This window comes from Thamnophis elegans, chromosome 2, assembly GCF_009769535.1.
Source record: "Thamnophis elegans isolate rThaEle1 chromosome 2, rThaEle1.pri, whole genome shotgun sequence".
Taxonomy (NCBI): Eukaryota; Metazoa; Chordata; class Lepidosauria; order Squamata; family Colubridae; genus Thamnophis; species Thamnophis elegans.
The window spans coordinates 157812240-157832132 of record NC_045542.1 but is presented as its reverse complement, the minus strand read 5'-3'; the positions used below and the strand labels follow the sequence as shown (position 1 = coordinate 157832132).

The following is a 19893-nucleotide window of genomic DNA, read 5'->3' as shown; positions in this document are numbered from 1 at the left end:
ATAACCACATGTCCCGCTGCTTTGAAAATATGACTGAATCCTCAGTTTCCGCTCTTCTGCCTCTCCAGTAGGGGGAGAACAACTCCCTCCTTCTTGTAACCAAGTGACTTGCTGCTTATCTTTCCTTCACCTTGTCCTTCCGCGTTTCCGAGTGAGTCAAGAAGCCCCGCCTTCAGAGTTTTATAATAAAAGTCCCGAGCTTCCGAAACAGAATTAATACGAAATCTTTGATTTTCAAATGTAACTGTGATTCCAACTGGAGCTTCCCATTTATACTTTATTTGACAATTTCTAAGTTCTTGGGTTAAAAAAGTATAGCCTCTCCTTGCTTGCAGCATCTGGAGCGGGATTTCTTTAAAGACAAACAAATCATGGCCATCGATTCGGAGCCTGTTATTGTAAAACTTTTGAGTAATCGCATTTCTGGATTCTCTTGTGAAAAAGTATATAATTATGTCTCTTGGAAGCTGTCGTTGCTCTGCTACACGCGAATTCTGGCGATAGATTTTTCGAATATTCCAATCAAAATTGAGTCCCGGACCTCCCACCGCTTGGCTGAAAGCTTCTACAAACGTCTGTTTCAAGTTCTCTCCTTTCTTTTCGGGCAGTCCTCTGACTCTTATTGCAGACGCCTTTCTGTTATAATTTATCATTGTAAGTTGTGTTTGAGTATCTGTAATCTCTTGTTGTAATGCTTGGATATTAGAAGTCAAATTAAAATTAGCCCCCTCCAAAGTTTCCAGTTTAGTCTCCATTTCTTCGATATAATCTGTCAAAGTAGACGTAACTTCAAACATATCCGCCTTTATTTGGGCAATTTTAGTCTGCATTTTATCGCATAAATCCAGCACAAATTCTTTAATTTCTTGTTTAACGTCATTAATTATTTGAAAGAAAAGCTCCTGTGTCAAGGAATCTCCAGTAGGTGGTGTAGGAGACAAAGGCAGCGATTTACTAACAAGTTCTTTAAGCACATGCGGGGGGGATTTTTTTGCCTGCTTAGACCTGGAAGGCATTATAGATAAAAGCTGAGAATAAACAGATAAACAGTGTCTTCAGCTGGTCAGTTCTCAATAAATTATTTGTAGATTTTGCTTGTTAATGAGTAGCAGTCTCCGGGGAGATAAAGTCGGTTAATTACGTCATCAATCACCAACACAGTAAAAACGCCATTTTGTATCCCAATTGCACAGAGAAGTTTCAAAGTAAAAACAAGGCTGGTGTTTAGATAGTTATAAAAAAAAAATCACAGGAGTAAGACCCGCTCGTGTTAGCTTAAGTTGCTTTAAACAATTTATCATTGTCCTGAGTGGGGGGGTCGCCCGTCTAGGGCTGCAAAAAGGCAGCTGCGAGGAACTGGCTGGAGATAAGAGCTCAGTTACGCTGGATCTCTTCTCCGTTCGCAGCCCCCAAAAAAAGAAAGGGGGCTGTGAACTACGAATAAATCCTAGCACCTGAGCTTCTGCCTGCCCCTTTCTGCCAGAAAGGGGTGATATCTATTGATCTTAATTAGATATACAGACCAGAACTCTGAGAGGGGCTCCGTTGAGCTCCTTCGGCGACAGGCTCCTCCCCCTCCGGGTGCACTTCAAGGTCCTACTCACCACCTATAAAGCGCTCCATGGTAGTGGATCTGGCTATTTGAGAGACCGCCTTCTGCCAATTACCTCCCTGCGTCCCATCAGATCGCATAGAGTGGGCCTCCTCCGTATTCCATCCGCCAGTCAGTGCCGACTGGCGACTACTCGGAGGAGAGCCTTCTCTGTTGCGGCTCCGACACTATGGAACAATCTCCCCGTGGAGATTCGTACCCTCACCACCGTCCAGGCCTTCCGCACAGCCCTCAAGAACTGGCTAGCCCGTCAGGCCTGGGGATAAGTCTACTTTTGCCCCTCCCGAATGCCGAGTGAATGTTGAGTTTTACTGTTTAATTTACTTTTGTTCACATTTCTTTTTGTATTGTCTTACACCCCCTTTCCCCTTTGATTGTAAGCCGCCCTGAGTCCCCTCAGGGAAAAGGGCGGCCTATAAATGTGCAATAAATAACAAAAAAATAAAAATAAAAAATTATGCGGGCTGTGGAATTCTGGGGATGAAAATCAGGTGAAACCAAGGTAGAAGACTGAAACTCCACATGTGGGAATTCCATAATCAACACACAAAAGCTCCACCCAAAATTCCTTTTTGAGGAATTACACTAATTCCAGAAAAGGAAATATACAGAAGGTTCTGTTGATAACCAGAAACTAGTAGTTAGCCGTTTTCCAATTTCCTTTTCACTCCACTTACAAATTTAATCCTGAGAAATGTTTGAGCAAAATGAATCAGGCGAAAATTCAAACAATCAATTCTCACCTACATTTTCAATGGGAGATCACAAATGAAATTTCAAGCATTCTCTAAACGCATCTACCTTTCTTCATATAGATTACCTTGTGTGTAATAAGGGATGATTTATACTTGAAGTAATGTCCGCAAACTGGACATTTCAAAGATTTATCCAAGGTGTGAGTCCTTTGGTGTTTCACCAAGGTGGAACTCAGACTAAAACCTCTCCCTCAATCAGGACATCCAAAGGGTTTCTCTCCTGTGTGAGTCCTCTGGTGGGTCACCAGCCTGGAAATATCACTGAAACCTCTCCCTCAATCAGGACATTCAAAGGGTTTCTCTCCTGTGTGAGTCCTCTTGTGTCTCACCAGATTAGAATCAGCACTAAAGCTTTTCCCACAGATAGGACATTCAAAGGGTTTTTCTCCTGTGTGAGTCCTCTGGTGTGTCACCAGGTTGGTATTCTGACTGAAACGTTTCCCACAATCAGGACATACAAAGGGTTTCTCTCTTGTGTGAGTCCTCTGGTGTGTCACCAGATTGGAATTCTGACTGAAATGTTTCCCACAATCAGGACATACAAAGGGTTTCTCTCTTGTGTGAGTCATCTGGTGTGACAACAGATTGGTATTATAACTAAAGCTTTTCCCACAGATAGGACATTCAAAGGGTTTCTCTCCTGTGTGAGTCCTCTGGTGTATCACCAGGTGGGAATTCCGACTAAAGCTTTTCCCACAGATAGGACATTGAAAGGGTTTCTCTCCTGTGTGAGTCCTCTGGTGTGTCACCAGGATGGAACTCTGACTAAAACATTTCCCACAATCAGGACATTCAAAGGGTTTCTCTCCTGTGTGAATCCTCTGATGTGTCACCAGGTGGGAATTCTGACTGAAACCTCTCCCACAATCAGGACAGTTAAAGGGTTTGTCTCCTGTGTGAGTCCACTGGTGTTTCACCAGGTTGGAATTATCACTAAAACCTTTTCCACAAATAGGACATTCAAAGGGTTTTTCTCCTGTGTGAGTCCTCTGGTGTATGACCAGTTGGGAATTCTGACTGTAACATTTCCCACAGTCAGAACATTCAAAGGGTTTCTCTCTTGTGTGAGTCTTCTGGTGTTTCACCAGGTTGGAATTATCACTAAAGCTTTTCTCACACTCAGGACATTCAAAGGGTCCCTCTTCTGTGTGCGTGGTCTTATGTCTCAAGAGGTGGGAATTTCTAATGAAACTTTTCCCACAATCTCTACACTTACAAGGTTTCTCCATGGAGTGAATCCTCTGATGTATTACCAGGTGGGAATTACGATTGAAACTTTTCCCACAGTCAGGATATTGAATGGGTTTTTTCTCAATTATGATTCCTCTAGTATTTCACAAATTGGAATCATAACTGAAAGTTTTCCAACAATCAGGGCATTCAACGTATGTGAGTCTTCGGGTGTATCACCATGCTAGAATTGTGACTTTCCCATAATCAGGACATTCAAATGGTTTTTCTTCTGTGTGAGTTCTTTGGTGTCTCTTGAGATGGAAATTTCTAATTATGATTTCCCCACAATCTAGATACTCATAGAGTTTCTCCCTGGAGTCAATCTACTGATGCATCACGAGACCCAAATTGTGACTATATTTTTTCCACAATCAGGACATTCAAAGGGTTTCTCTTTTGTGGGAGTCCTCAGGTGCTTCACCAGGAAGGAATTCACTGAAACTTTTCCCACACAAAGGATGTTCAAATGGTTTTATTCCTTTGTTTGCGTCCTTTAGTGTCTCAAGACCTGGGAATTTCTAATGAAACTTTCACACAATCTGCACAGTCATATGTTTTCTCCCTCCTGTGAGTTATCTGATGTAGCACCATGTTGCCATGCTCACTAAAGCATTTACCACATTGGGAGCACTTTTGTGGCTTCCCTCCTTTGTGGAGGTGCTTCCATGAACAACAAGGGAGCTTTTGTGACCCTAGTTTTTGTCACATTCAGGTAATTTGTGTGGCTTTCCGTCTCCTCTTGTGCATAATCAGCTGTGATTTGCAAAGTGTGCTTTTCCCACAATAGGCAAATTTATGAAGCTTTTGCACCACTGATATTCTTGAGGAAGTAAAAAATATGAACAATGCCTTGTTTAAGGGTGCTTTCATTCAAGCCGTTTTCTTCCTCAGATGGAGAGGCCTGAATTACTGTCTCTTCTATGTGGCTTTACTATTGATCTTTTCCTCCCAACAGAGTTCCAGATGTTTCCTTCTTTTGCTGAATTATAATCTCCCATCCCCTCTCATTTAATTTATCCTTAAGTTCTGCATAATCTTATTCTTTCTTAATTTTCTCTCTTTTGTCAAACAGCTGCTGGAGGAGGAACAGATTTGTATGGTTTTCTGCAGGAAATGGAAAATATTTTGATTTCTGGCTTGATTTTCTTCCCTTTTCAATGTTGCTTGTTGTTTATAGTTGTCCAGAGTGCTCTTATTGTCATCATGTTCATCTGTAAGTTTTAAAAAAATGTAACTTTAATTGTTTATAAAATGGTTAGAGATGAGATGAAAAAAGAAGAAAAGTATACACCACTTTTGCTAATGAAAGTCCTCAGCTACAAATAAGGGCAGAAAATACTGTCTACAACCCCTCTGGTGACATCCTTGCTCAAATAGTCCTCAGTTAACCACAATTGGAATTGATATTTGTGTCACTAAGCAGCTCAATCATTAAGCACCATGTCACATGAAAGTGCTAACTTACATCTGTTCCTCTGTAGTTTTTAAGTTAATTACTGTGGGTTGTTAAAGACAATTTCATATGACACGATTTGCAATTTCCTGCCAGTATAACCACTGATGTTGCTTGTCAGAAGCTATTTGGGAAGGTCACATCATATATGTGCAACTATTGGCAGACCCTGAATTGGTGCAACTCCTTTTCCTGCATCTTCAAAACCACAGTCACTGCTGACATGTGGTCACGGAACAAGTGCTGGGATTAACACAAATTTTGTGAACCAGGTGCACGTCTGCTTCTAATGTGCCATAGTAACTCTGAAGGCTCACGGAAGAAGTGGTAAGTGAGGACTCCCTGTGCAACCAAAGATGGATTAAGCACAATTGAACCTGGCTAATACATCGATGGGACAGGAAATGCCATACTTATTGGAAAGACATGGAAATAAAAAAAAATTGTAAATTTTATTCTTCTGGCATTTTCAATATGTGTGGATTACATACTGTATTAAGAGAGCAACTTCAAGATAGGGGAGACTTTAACTACCCTGATATCAACTGGGAGACAAAGTCTACAGCAGGTAGGAGATTGAATAGATTCCTAAACAACTTAGCTGACAACTTTGTTATCCAAAAAGAAGAGGAGGGAACTAGAGGAAAAACTATACTCAACCTAATTCTTACTAACAGAGAACCGATAGGAGTTGAAGTTGTTGGGACCTTGGGTGAGTGACCACGTCTTACTGGAATTCAATATAATGCAAACACAAGCAATAGAATATAATCCAATGAGTGCCTTAAAATTTAGAAGAGCTGGACTTCCTGTGGTGACATCATCATGCTTGGAGCTGAGGAATGGGAGCTCTCCTAACCTCTAACTCTAACTTCTTCGTTTGGGTTCATTTCTGAGCGCTATGGATCCTGAAGGGACCAGCAGTTTAAGGGGGAAACTCTGAAGACGCTGGGGTGATAAGGCAAATCCCCCAGCGAGTAGGAGAAACCCACTAAACGGACGAGGATCTATCCTGCCATATGGTTAGGACCGTAGCAATGGCGACCGCATAAGAAGGAAGCAGAGAGAGAAAGCAGTTCAAATCGAGACATCTGTTACTATTATTGACAACCCAAAGAAGTGGAGGACAACGTGAAATTGGCAGAGAAGAAAGAAAGAGGCTCTGGGAAGGAGACTGTTTTTGCAGTTCAGAATTTTGCCAAAAAGAAGTGAAAGCATAGGCACTGAGTTGGAATTGACAGCCTGAATAACTTGAAGGAATTGACCATAGTGAGAACGAAAACCCGGCATGGACAACAGGAGTAGAACATAGTAACTGCCGAGAAGACTTGGAAGGCACAGAAATGATTGTTTAACAGTCGAGTTGGTGGTTGACTTTTTTTTTCTTGCTTTTCCTTCTACTGTTTTGTTTTTCCCAAAGAATAGTTGAACTTACAAGTATTTGGTATTTATTTGCCTCGGAATTTGGAATGGTGCCAGAGACAGTAGAGAGAGGACTGCTTTGGAATGATTAGTGGGCGTCTTTACTCAACCCACTTTATTTCCCTTTCCTGCTGGACTTGTATTAATGAACAGTGATACTGAGGAGAGGGTGACATCTAGTGGATTTTAAATTTAAACCGTGAAGTCTGATGCAAGAAAATATATATATAGGGAGAAACTAATTACTAGCATTGAATAACTGTATAACTGATACAATTGAGAGACATCTATTTGAATAAGATAACGGTGTGATATATAAATCTATGATATATAATAATTAAGGATCAAAAAAAGATTAGAATAATACATAGGAACATTTAGATATTGAAACATGATATTAAGGAAGGTTAAGGAGAATTGAAAGGAAATATCAAAAACGTAGATGACAAAATTGAAAGGATACAGAATGCCTTAGCAATGAATGAACAGAAAATCCAGAACATCTAAAAAAAATAGAACAAACAGATCAGAAGATGGAAAAAATGGAGCTGGAATGTAGACAAGTTAATAAAAAATTAGAGATCAATAATCTGACTTGAAAATGAAAGAGCTGCATTCTACCTAAGATTCTAAAACATACCGGAAGAGAAGGAGGAAGACCTGAAAGGAAAAATGATCAAAATCTTCACCGAAATTTTACAGAGAAAAGAACAAGAGTTGAGAGGGAACATCGATAAAGCTTTCTGTGTGCATATTAACTATGCCAGAAGACATAGGCTCCCAAGAGAAGTGCATGTAAGATTTGCTAAAAAAACAACTAGAGATGAAGTGTACAAAAAAACCAGAGAAGGGACCATTACATTACAGGGGAAAGAGTTGATCATGCTTAAACAGATTCCACGGAGAATTTGGGAACAACATAGGCAATACCAATTTTTAACAAATCAGTTAAATAAAAACAGAATAATGTACAGATGGTTGGTACCAGAAGGGGTACTGGTATCTTGGCAAGGAAAAAGATATAAGATAGAGAATATAGAAGAAGCACAGAAATTCTATGAAGAATACTGCAAAGGGGAAGAAGAACAAGGAAGTCAAGAGGAACTAGAAAGTAGAAGTCAAGAGGAAACCTCAGGAGACAAGCAAAGAAACAGGAGAGAAGAACAGAGGCAAGAAAGAGAGAGAGCAGAAAAGGAAGGCGCGAGAGGGAAAAGTCAGATACAAACCAGAAGCAACAAAAAACACCCCATCTAAAGATGGACCAGGAAATAACAATTATTTCGATAAACTTGAATGGACTGAACGCACCAAAAAAAAAGAGCGCAGATGTTTAATAAACTTAAGAAACTGAAGGTATATATAACCGGTATACAGGAAGTGCATATTAAAAGGGAACATAGAAACTTACTGGAAAACAAAAAACAAGGAAATTATATACAGCACTGGCAGATTAAAAAAAAAGAGGGATAGCAACCTATATAAACGAAAAAATAAACTCCAAAGAAGTCTACTCTGATGAGGAAGGCAGGATGCTAATGACTGAATTAGAGACAACAGAAAAATGATATTATTAATAGTCATATATGCACCAAATCAGAAACAAGAGGAATTCTATAGGAAATTACACAACAAAATAAACAAATTAGAATATGAAAACATTTGCTTAATTGGGGATTATAATGCAATAGTGGATAAAAAAATGGACTATGAAAGCAAAAAGAAAAATAAAACAAAAAAAAATACATTACCCAAATCCTTTTTTGAGATGGCAATGGAATATAAACTAAATGATATTTGGAGGGAAAGGCACAAAACAAGAAAGCAATATGCCTTTTATTCGAATCCCCATCAGTCCCTATCAAGAATTGACATGGCTTGGATCTCATCTGGTCTATGTAATCAATTAGACGAAATTGAAATAGAAGCAAATGAGTGGGCAGATCATAATCCAATAAAATTAAGTTGGAAAAGTCAAAGAAGAAGAAAAAGATGGATGATGAATTCAGATATTGTAAATGAAATAGAATACTGTTGTGACTCAGATGATGTCTTCTGTGAGTCTTTTCGGAATACAAGATTCAGTATGCAGCTGGGGCTTGTGGGAAGCACGTTTGGAGATAAAAGGACGGAGGCTGCCATGCCCTAGTCGCTGGAGCCAACGTTCCTTCGTGTGTTCCGTGTTTGGTACAACATTGCTTGATTATTAATCGTGATTTATGCTTATTACACTTGGATAAGTGCTTTGGTGTTTCATGTAAACCTGATCTGTGGAGACGGTGGAAGAAGTGCAGCGTTTGTAAGAGCTTTGTTTTGCATTCTTGTCGGAGACTTGTATTTATGTTATTTTTGGGCTCGAAGCCAGTTTGAACTGAGAACTGATGAAGAAAGATTTCCTTTTAAGTTGTCTGCCTGCGTTTGTTAAGGAGCCGTGAAGGGGGGGACAGAACAGAATACACTCAAATGCTAGAAAAATAATTAAAACTATTCTTTAGAATAAATAAAAAAGACGACACCTCTTTTCAAAATCTCTGGGATACTATGAAAGCATACATAAGGGGCCTTACGATTGCCTACATGGCGAGAAAAACTAGAAAACAAAAAGAGCAACAAGAATGTATGCAAAAAGAACTTAGGGATGAACTACAGAAAGATCCAAAGATTAAAATTAAAAAAGAAAAAAGAGAGATGATAAAACATAAGATCAATTTAATAACTCAAAAGGAATTAGCACAGAAAATTAAAGCAGCCAGACAAAATTACTTTGAACAAGCCAACAAACCTGTACGATGGCTGGCATACAGATTGAAGAATGAAAGAGAAAAAAGGATGATATATCAATTAAAAGATGATGAGGGAAGAATTCAATACAAAACGGAAGAAAAGAAGCATATTATTCATAAATACTTCACAAAACTATACACGCAAGATTGTATGGAGGAAATCAAAATAAAACATTATTTAAACACAGAAAAAATAACACTAAGAACAAAGGGAGGCGATAAACAGGCCAATAACGCTAGCCAAAGTGGAATTAGTCCTGAAAAACCAGAAAAATAATAAAATCCCAGGACCAGACGGAATACCGGTGGAGTTATACAAACATAACAAAATAATATTAGAAGAGCTAGGAATGGAAATGTTTAATGAAGTTTTAGGAAAAGCCAAGATACCTGAATCATGGACAGAAGCAATAATATCACTAATCTCAAAAGAAGAAACCAACCTACAAGAACTTCAAAATTACAGGCCAATTTCATTACTAAACTCTGATTTTAAAATATTTGCAGCAATTATGGCAGGAAGAATTAAACAGGTTTTAAATGAATGAATACACCTGGACCAAGACGGATTTTTACCTCACACACATTAAAAATAATACGAGAGTCATCCTAGACATAATAGAGTATTACGAGGCGCACCAGAAAAACAAATGGTACTGGTTTTCCTTGATGCACAAAAAGCATTTGACAATGTTATCTGGAAATTTATAATAACACTATTGGATGAGATGAAATTCGGAGAAAAATTTATAAAAATGATAGAAGGATTTTATAACAGTCAGACAGCCAAAGTTCTGATGAATGGAGATCTAACTGAGAAGATTGAAATAAAAAAAGTAGTCAGACAGGGATGCCGCCTCTCTCCTTTGCTGTTTATATTAACTTTGGAAATTTTATTAAATGAAATTCGGAAGGACCAGGGAATAAAAGGTTTAAGACTCAAAAATGAAGAATATAAGGCCCAAGCCTATGCCGATGACTTAGTATTTGACCTAGAGGACCCATTAGAATCCAACCTGAAATTAATTCAAAAATTAGAAGAATATGGCGAAGTGGCAGGACTAAAGATCAATAAAGACAAACAAAAATGATAACCAAAAGCAAGAAGAGAAACTGGAAGTAGCAACCAGAATGCAAATAACTAAGAAAGTGAAATACTTGGGGATCTGGGTGTCAGCAAAATTATCCACAATTAAAGAAGATAATTATAATAAATTAGTGATACAAATAAAGAAAGATTTAGAAAATTGGAAAAATATTCAGTTATCACCTCATGGGATGTATAACGACAATTAAAATGAACATTTTACCAAGAATCTTATTCCCATTGCAAGCCGCACCAATTAATCTGGGTAAAAAATTCTTTCAAGAATTAAACAAAATAACCGCTAGGCTCATTTGGCAGGGATGAAAAGCGAGGATTAAACTAAAGTCAATGCAAGATAGCAAGAAGAGGGGAGGCTTAGCATTACCAAATTGGGATTTAAACGCATCAGCAGTAACAATAACATGGATGAAGGATTGGATAGAGCTAAAGAATAAAAGAATTTTGACCTTAGAAGGCCATGATTTGTAAGTAGGCTGGCATACATTCCTATGGGATGATAAAAATAAAACACACAAATACTTTCAAAATCATTTAATCAGAGGGGAGTTATTGCAAAAATGGCTCAAAATAAAAAAAACTCCACTATGTGAAATTCCCGAACTGGCTATCACTGACAGAAAGGACAACTCACCCAAATTTTATAGATTTGAACAAAATGCTAAGATACAGAGACTTAATTGATAGACAGGGAAATTTAAAAACAATTGAAGAATTGGCAGATCAGAACATGAAAGTTGACTAGCTAACTTACCTCCAAATCAAAACTAAATACAATAATGATACTAAATTATATGACATCTAAACAGAACCACACGAATTGGATAAAATTATTCAAAGCTCAGATAGAAAGATGATAGGAAGAATATATAAATTCCTCCTGAAGTATAAAATGGAACAGGAAATTGGGAAAGAACAAATGATAAAATGGGCGCAGAACTTTGGCTATAATATTGAATTAGACAAATGGGAAAAATTTTGGGAAACAAACTTAAAAATGACACTATCAGTTGCATACAAGGAAAACCAGTACAAAATGTTTTACAGATGGCACCTGGCACCAACAAGGTTAGCTAAAATCTTAACAAATATCTCCCCAAAATACTGGAAATGCAAATCAATACACGGAACATATTACCATTTATGGTGGACCTGTGAGGAGGCTAAATTTTTTTGGAAAAAGATCAAAAATTGGCTGGAGGCAATAACAGGAGTTAAAATAGAATGGAAACCTGAAGTTTTTTTTATTAGCAATAATGTCTGTGAAATACAAAAAAGAAATCCAGTATTTAATACTACATATAATTACGGCGGCAAGAATTGCCTTTGCCCAGAAATGGAAAAACAAATTAATTCCAAGCAAAGATGAAATAATAAGAAAGGTTATGGATTGTGCTGAAATGGACAAACTAACTAAAGAAATCCAGGGAAAAGAAGAATCAGAATTCTACCGGATATGGGATAAATGGTATAGGTGGATGGAGGAAAGAAACAAGAATCAATGAAGAAACAAAACTCAAAAATAATAGTTATGGGTAAAATAAGTGGGTTAAGAATGGTGAAATCCAAATGAAATATAATAGAAGGGGAAATAATATAAGGTGAGCGGTATCGATTGATAATGCTATTAGAAAGAACAGGAAGCTCCTGTTCGTATTGTATTGTGTAAATGTGGTGTATGGCTAATTTTCGTGTGTGTGTGTATTTTACATGTTTGTTAATAAAAAAAGTGTATATAAAAAAGGCAACAGAAAGAGCAACATGCAAACAAAAGCAAATAAAACACCCCCAGGAACAAAACGAATTAAGTTTAATTTTTGTGCATTGTTCAAAGGACTGTTGAATTGGCCATGCCCATCTAGTCGCATGACCACCAAGTCATGCCCACCCAGGTGGTCCAGCCCACCCAACAGTCTGAGGGACCATAAATTGGCCCCATTTTAAAAGTTTAAGGGCATCTGGGTTAAGGTCATGTCCTGTCCTTAATTCCATCACCTGGAGGTGAAGGTATTTCCTTTGTGAATAGGCTGGTCCAGGATTTCTTAATGTGCATCTGCTGTAGGCTATTAGGGAAGATTGGGGGTTGCTTTCTGCCTCTAAGAATGTGTTTCTCCTTTTCTACCTTTTTTAATATTCCCCAAAATATTTCATACCCGGGGCGTGGGGGTCCCACAATTCTCCCCTTTTGGGCTATATGTATTTACATATATTGGTCAACATATACTATTAGAATGGTCTCTGTACTTTCTGTATACCTGGCACACCACGAGGGATATTTGCCTTACTTGGGGTCTATTACCTTAGAGCCAAGGTGGCGCAGTGGTTAAATGCAGCACTGCAGGCTACTGCTAGATCAGCAGGTCAGCGGTTCAAATCTCACCGGCTCAGGGTTGACTCAGCCTTCCATCCTTCCGAGGTGGGTAAAATGAGGACCCAGATTGTTGGGGGCAATATGCTGACTCTCTGTAAACCGCTTAGAGAGGCCTGAAAGGCCTATGAAGCGGTATATAAGTCTACTGCTAAGTCTAAGTCTATTGAAATGGGAGGTAAATTTGCAGGCCACTGGGAGAAGGGGAAGTACACTGGTGGAAGCAGCATTCTCATGATGATTAAGGCAGTGGCCCCAAAAAGAAGACTTTTCAACCCATGAAGGTTGAAACAGTCAGGGCAGAAATTCTATTGAATACAAAAGAAATGTAGAGTGGGCAATTTTCTGTGTCAATTCTTTTAGATAGGTCATTTTCTATGAGCTTTCAGTCAGGTTTGAAGCAAGCACATATCCCAAAATTGTTTGCAGCCATGATTGTGCCTTAGTAGAAAATCAAAGACTGCTCATTTCCAATTATTGCTTCCTGAAGCTGCCTTAGTTTATTGCATCCAGAATTTGTGAGGCCAAATTTAGATTAACCAGTGTACAAGCCAGACTATGAATATTTTTGAAGTTGCACACAAGGAGCCCTGGAACTCCTACTAATGCACTGGAAAACCAGTGCAACATATTCTGCTTCAATGGGCAACTGAGCACCATCATTTGTGAGTCACAATCAGAAGTTGGGTTTGGAAATCTCTTTAAAAAAACCAACCAGGGGAAGCTTTGTCAGGAGTCCTCAAACTACAGCTTGCGGGCTGGACATGGCCCGCCAACACAATGTATCAAGCCTGCACAGTGGTACAATTAAGCCCTGCCCCCGACTTACAGCCACTCCTTGTATGGCTGGCTTTTACCATCCCTCCGCCAGCCATTGGCCTTATATATACCTTGCAGAATCTAGCAGTTTAGCTGTGTGCTTCTGTTCATCGCTGCTCACAAAGGTAAGGAGAAAGGGCACAGGCCGGAGGATGGGTGGGGGAGGGCGAGCTGGCAGATGGGTGAGACTGGTGGTGGGTTTACTGACAGGTAATGGGGGAGCATGTGGGAGACCGTGGCATCGGAGCCCTTCTGGAATGTCTGGCCTGCAAGGGGAGCACGTGGGGATCACACGCCGCTTCCGGGCCAGTTTGGGGAGGGGCCAGAGAGCTTGGCAAAGATGACTTGCCTGAAAAGACTATGGCAGAGCCTTTCAGCTTTTATCTGCCATATGGCCTCTGGGTAAGGCCCTCTTCATCTTCCCTTCCGCTTTCCACAGTGTCCTGTTTGTGCAAACACCCAGGCCAGGCAGCAATTCCAGGGAGATGCCCCAATCGAGGAAGCTCAGACAGTAGCTAATGGCTTGCCCACTGCATAAACTGCTCCTGCCCATTTCAAAATGGCCACCCAGCGCTTCTCTCGGGTGCCCTGGCCCGACAAACAGCTTTTCTGAGAACCGGTGGAGGGGAGGCAGGAGCGCCAGTGGAGGAGACAAGCTTTGATTGCTTGTCGGTGGAGCTCCAGGAAGAAGGTCTTGCTTTGGCCCTGGGCAGGAGCAGTAAGGAGGCAATGGCAACGGCATGAAGGGAAGCCCCGTGACTGGAGACACAGCCACCAGAGCCTGGAAAAAAATCAGCATGTTCGGCACCACTGGCATGATGGACCTGGCCACTCTGATGAAAGCCCTGGAGGTGGGTGGGGCGGTTCCACCACAAAACCGCGGTAGACTAAAGCTCGTGTGACTAAAGCGCGGTGACAAAACCGCACCGTCAAAACCGCCCGACAACAGAAGCGCGCTGTACCATAACCCTAAAAATAACGCTAAACCTAACCCTAAACCTAACGCTAAACCTACCCTAAACCTAACCCTAAATCTAATCCTTACCTTAAGTTAAATCGCTCTTCTGTCGGCGCGCTGTTGTGGGCGCGCTTTTGACATCGCGGTTTTAGCACCGCGGTGTTGTCGGCGCGCTTTTGACGTTCGCGGTTATGTCGTGCCACGGGGTGGGGCAGCCGGGTGGTCATTGGCAGGGGACAACACAAACGGGTGACCTGGGAAGGGGCTACAAAAGAAGCGCTCACGATGAGGCTGCTTCCCTAAAGAAAGCGGTGCAGCTACTGACAATTGCAGGGCGTGTACCCTAAGAGCAGCTCCTCGCATTGTGGCTGCTGCAATAAGTATGAGAAGCCCGGCCAATGTTTTGAGCACGGTTAACATCTCCAGCCCAATGAGCTTAGGCCCCCCTGTTCCCATAACCCGACTTTGCTTTGTGGAAAGCATGCCTTTCCTTCCAGAGTCATTGCCAACCTCTGCCCCCGTTAAAAACAACCCTAGAGCAAAATCTTCATGCATAAAAGGAATATTGACTTGCTGTGCGAACCACTCCCAAATACCATTCCTTTCCCCAAAGTCAGGACATTCAAAAGGCTTTTCTCCTGTGTGAACCATCGGGTGTATTGCCAAACTGGAATGTCGACTGAAATATTTCTTGCAATCTGGGCATTCATATGGTTTCTCTCATGTGTGAGTTTTCTGGTGTATTATCAGCTTGTCCTGCTTGCTATAGCTTTTGCCCCATTGGGACAACTGATAGGGCTTTTTTCTGGGGTGAGCCTTTCCATGAACAACTGGTAAGCCATTCTGACTAAAGCTTTTGCTGCATTGGGAACACTGATATGGCTTTTCTCCAGTGTGGATCCCCTCGAGCATAATTCTACAATCTTTCCTTTTCCCACAATAGGCAGATCTGTGGATCTTTTCAACCACTGACATTATTGCATTCCCAAGGACCTAAAAAATACTCTCAATTCCTTGTTGGATGGAGTATAGTCACCATTCTCGAACTTCCGGATTGCCTGTAGGTTATCGCTCTCCTGAGGCTTCAGGGAAGCCCCTGAAGCCTCCGGGCGGATGGTGTAGGCTGTTTTCGCTCTCCCAGGTTGCTAAAAAGTATCTGGAGCATGGGGAGGGGAAAAAAGAGTGGTAAAAGTGGGGGACCGCTGGTCATACATACATGCATGCTGGGGTCGCGCACATGGTATTATGGGTGTGGGCACGCCCAAGCACGCCTTACCTGCTCTCCTCCCCGCTTTTGGCACACAATCCAAAAAATGTTAGCCAGCACTGATATATGTCCTTCCTTCCCTCCCCAACATGAGGTTCAGAGATCTTTAAAGGTAAGAAGGAGGAGGGTGTGAAGTCGGGTGGGGTGGGAGTCAGATGTAACGGGGAGTGAATGACTAAGGGAACTCAAGGGTTAGGATACAGAGCACAAGGGTGTCTTGGAGAGCGGGGGAGGCGTATGGATGCCTATGGCAAGCAAGCCTGGCTTTGCGCTAGGCCTCCAAGACTTTTCCCCAGCTCTGAGTAGACAGTGTTCTACCTAGCGACTCGCACATTTGATTAATGGCTGCATCAGGGAGAGCAGGAGAATTTGGGTAATTAAGGAAAGCAATTTCACTTAACAGCCATTGGAACATGCAACCGTAATTCAAGGCCCAAAATGGTTATATCTTGAGGACTACTTTTAGGCGAGCTGTGGAATTCTGGAGCTGAAAATCGGGTGAAACCAAGGTAGCTGAAATTCCACATGTGGCAATGCCATACTCAACAGACAAAAGCTCCACCCAAAATTCCTTTTTGAGGAATTTCATTAATTCCGGAAAAGGAAATATACAGAAGGTTCTGCTGATAATCAGAAACTAGTAGTTAACCATTTTCCAATTTACTTTTCACTCCACTTACAAATTTAATCCTGAGAAATGTCTGAGCAAAATGAACCAGGCCAAAATTCAAACAATCAATTCTCACCTACATTTTAAATGGGAGATCACAAATGAAATCCAAGCATTCTTTAAACTCATCTATATTTCATCATATGGATTACCTTGTGTGCAATAAGGTATGATTCATGCTTGAAGTAATGTCCGCAGACATTTCAAAGATTTCTCCACAGTGTGAGTCCTCTGATGTCTCACCAGGGTGGAACTCAGACTAAAACTTTTCCCACAGTCAGGACATTCAAAGGGTTTCTCTCCTGTGCGAGTCCTCTGGTGTATCACCAGCTGAGAATTCTGACTGAAACCTCTTTCTTTCTTGGGTACTGAGTGCAGCAGCCCTGACAAAACCTCTCCCTCAATCAGGCAATTCAAAGGGTTTCTCTCCTGTGTGAGTCCTCTGGTGTGCCACCATATTGGAATTATCATTAAAGCTTTTCCCACAGATAGGTGTTCAACCAGGTGGGAATTCTGACTGAAAGCTTTCCCACAGATAGGACATTCAAAGAGTTTCTCTCCTGTGTGTGTCTTCTGGTGTCTCACCAGGCTGGAATTATCACTAAAACTTTTCCCACAAACAAGACATTCAAAGGGTTTCACTCCTGTATGAGAACTCTTGTGTCTCACCAGTTTAGAATTATAACTAAAGCTTTCCCCACAGATAGAACATTTAAAGGGTTTCTCTCCTGTGTGAGTCCTCTGGTGTGTCACCAGACTGGAACTCCGACAAAAACATTTCCCACAATCAGGACATTCAAAGGGTTTCTCTCCTGTGTGAGTACTCTGGTGTTTCATCAGATTGGAATTATTACTAAAGCTTTTCCCACAGATAGGGCATTCAAAGGGTTTCTCTCCCGTGTGAGTCCTCTGGTGGGTCACCACACTGAAATTATCACTAAAACTTTTCCCACAAATAGGACATTCAAAGGGTTTCTCTCCTGTGTGAGTCCTCTGGTGTCTCACCAGACTAGAATTATCACAACAGCTTTTCCCACAGATAGAACATTCAAAGGGTTTCTTTCCTGTGTGAGTCCACTGGTGTGTCACCAGGCTGGAATTCCGACTAAAACATTTCCCACAATGAGGACATTCAAAGGGTTTCTCTCCTGTGTGAGTCCTCTGGTGTATCACCAGGCTGGAACTCCGACTAAAACATTTCCCACAATCAGGACATTCAAAGGGCCTTTCTCCTGTGTGAATCCTTTGGTGGCTAACCAACCTGGAACTCAGATTAAAACCTTTCCCACAGTAAGGACATTCAAAGGGTTTCTCTCCTGTGTGAGTCCTCTGGTGTTTCACCAGGTGGAAATTCTGACTGAAACCTCTCCCACAATCAGAACATTCAAAGGGTTTCTCTCCTGTGTGAGTCCTCTGGTGTTTCACCAGGTGGGCATTGCGACTGAAACTTTTCCCACAGTCAGAACATTCAAAGGGTTTCTCTCCTGTGTGCATGGTCTTATGTCTTAAGAGGTGGGAATTTCTAATGAAACTTTTTCCACAATCTCTACACTTATAAGGTTTCTCCATGGAGTGAATCGTCTGATGTATTACCAGGTGAAATTACAATTGAAACTTCTCCCACAGTCAGGATATTGAATGGGTTTTTCTCTTTTATGATTTCTCTGGTGTTTCACAAATTGCAATCATAACTGAAAGTTCCCAACAATCAGGACATACAAAGCATTTCCCTCCTATGGGAGTGTTCTGGTGTATCACCAGACTTGTGAGTTTCCCATAATCAGGACATTCAGAGGGTTTTTCGTCTGTGTGAGTTCTTTGGTGTCTCTTGAGATGGAAATTTCCCTATGACGTTTTCCCCACAATCTAGATACTCATAGAGTTTCTCCCTGGAGTCAATCTACTGATGCATCACGAAACCTAAATTGTGACTATATTTTTTTCCACAATCGGGACATTCAAAAGGTTTCTCTTTTGCGGAAGTCCTCAGGTGCCTCACTGAAACATTTCCCACAGAAAGGATGTTAAAATGGTTTTATTCCTTTGTGTGCATCCTTTAGTATCTCAAGACCTGGGAATTTCTAATGAAACTTTCACACAATCTGCACAGTCATATGTTTCTCCCTCCTGTGAGTTATCTGATATAGCACCATGTTGCCATGCTCACTAAAGCATTTACCACGTTGGGAGCACTTTTGTGGCTTCCCTCCTTTGTGGAGGTGCTTCCATGAACAACAAGGGAGCTTTTGTGACCATAGTTTTTGTCACATTCAGGTAATTTGTGTGGCTTTCCATCTCCTCTTGTGCATAATCAGCTGTGATTTGCAATCTGTGCTTTTCCCACAATAGGCAAATTTATGAAACTTTTGCACCACTGATATTCTTGAGGAGGTAAAAAATATGGACAATGCCTTGTTTAAGGGTGCTTTCATTCAAGCCATCTTCTTTCTCTAAGGGAGAGGCCTGCATTCCTGTCTCTTCTACATTGCTTTACTATTGATCTTTTCCTTCCAACAGGCATCCAGATATTTCCCTCTTTTGCTGAATTATAAATAATCTCCCTTCCACTCTCATTTAATTTATCTTTGAATTCTGCATAATGTACTTATTCTTTCTTAATTTTCTCTTTTGTCAAACAGCTGCTGGAGGAGGAACAGATTTGTATGGTTTTCTGCAGGAAATGGAAAATATTTTGATTCCTGGCTTGATTTTCTTCCCTTTTCAACACTGATTGTTGTTTACAGTTGTCCCGAGTGCTCTTATTGCCATCCTGTTCATCTGTAAGATTCAAAGAAAAATGTAACTTTGTTTATAAAATGGTTAGAGATGAGGTGAAAAAAGAAAAAGAGTGTGCACCACTTTTGCTAATGAAAGTCCTCAGCTACAAATAAGGATAGACTATAATCCAACAAGTGTCTTAAACTTTAGAAGAGCTGATTTTAAGAAATTCAGAGCCTAAGCAAAATTTCATGGATAAAAATCCTAAAGGAGAAAACAATGCAAGGACTGTGGGAAATATTGGGAAATCTATATCTATATTTAAAAGAAATGCCACTCATGCATTATCACAAAATCTCCAGAACCATAAAGCCTACAAACCTCAAATTTTCCACGTATGTTCCTCTTGGCTTCTAGGTGCTCACTAAGAAAAGATTTTTCGAAATGACCATCAGAGCATTAGTATTTCCCATATTATTATTAACATGCCATCATGCTAACTAGTTCTACTCCCTCCCCTAATCAAAGAAGAAATCAGTTCCAAATGCAAAACACAAACATATAAGAGGAGATTCAGTTTTGGTTTTACTTTCACAGCAGGAAGCAGCTGTACTACAGAACAGTTGAGCTAACCAATAGCCAGGCTCCTTCCTGTCTCCTTGCTCACTAAGCAAATACTGTTTCACTTTCAAACTAGCCCTCTGATGCTAAGGAGTTCTACTTTCCCTCCCCA

The 19893-nt window shown here is 40.7% G+C and overlaps 2 protein-coding genes across 2 annotated transcripts in view; both read right to left on the bottom strand.

Moving 5' to 3' along the window:
• Positions 1–2642: 2642 nt before the first annotated feature.
• The window catches only part of LOC116502442 (zinc finger protein 572-like), a 140942-nt gene continuing 123691 nt past the window's right edge, over positions 2643–19893 (bottom strand). The window contains exons 2-3 of the mRNA XM_032208334.1: positions 2839–4811; positions 2643–2718 (exon numbers count right to left, since the gene is read on the bottom strand). Coding sequence (XP_032064225.1) covers positions 2643–2718; positions 2839–3596 — 834 coding nt within the window. The 5' untranslated portion in view covers positions 3597–4811. The remainder of the gene's footprint in view (positions 2719–2838; positions 4812–19893) is intronic.
• LOC116502441 (zinc finger protein 10-like) lies at positions 16843–19582 on the bottom strand. Its single transcript, XM_032208333.1, has 3 exons — positions 19542–19582; positions 17625–19220; positions 16843–16884 (listed from the first exon to the last, which is right to left on the bottom strand). The coding sequence occupies exons 2-3, from the start codon at positions 18009–18011 to the stop codon at positions 16843–16845; spliced, it is 429 nt and encodes a 142-aa protein (XP_032064224.1). The 5' UTR covers positions 18012–19220; positions 19542–19582.

What these genes read in the sequence shown, in the direction of transcription:
- LOC116502441 (XM_032208333.1), bottom strand. Translation starts at nt 18,011, where the DNA reads ATGGAGAAACCTTATAAGTGTAGAGATTGTGGAAAAAGTTTCATTAGA. An exon ending in GGAAATGTTTTAGTCGGAGT is followed by an intron (nt 16,885 to 17,624) that starts TCCAGCCTGGTG and finishes GTGGCACACCAG; the next exon opens with AGGACTCACACAGGAGAGAA.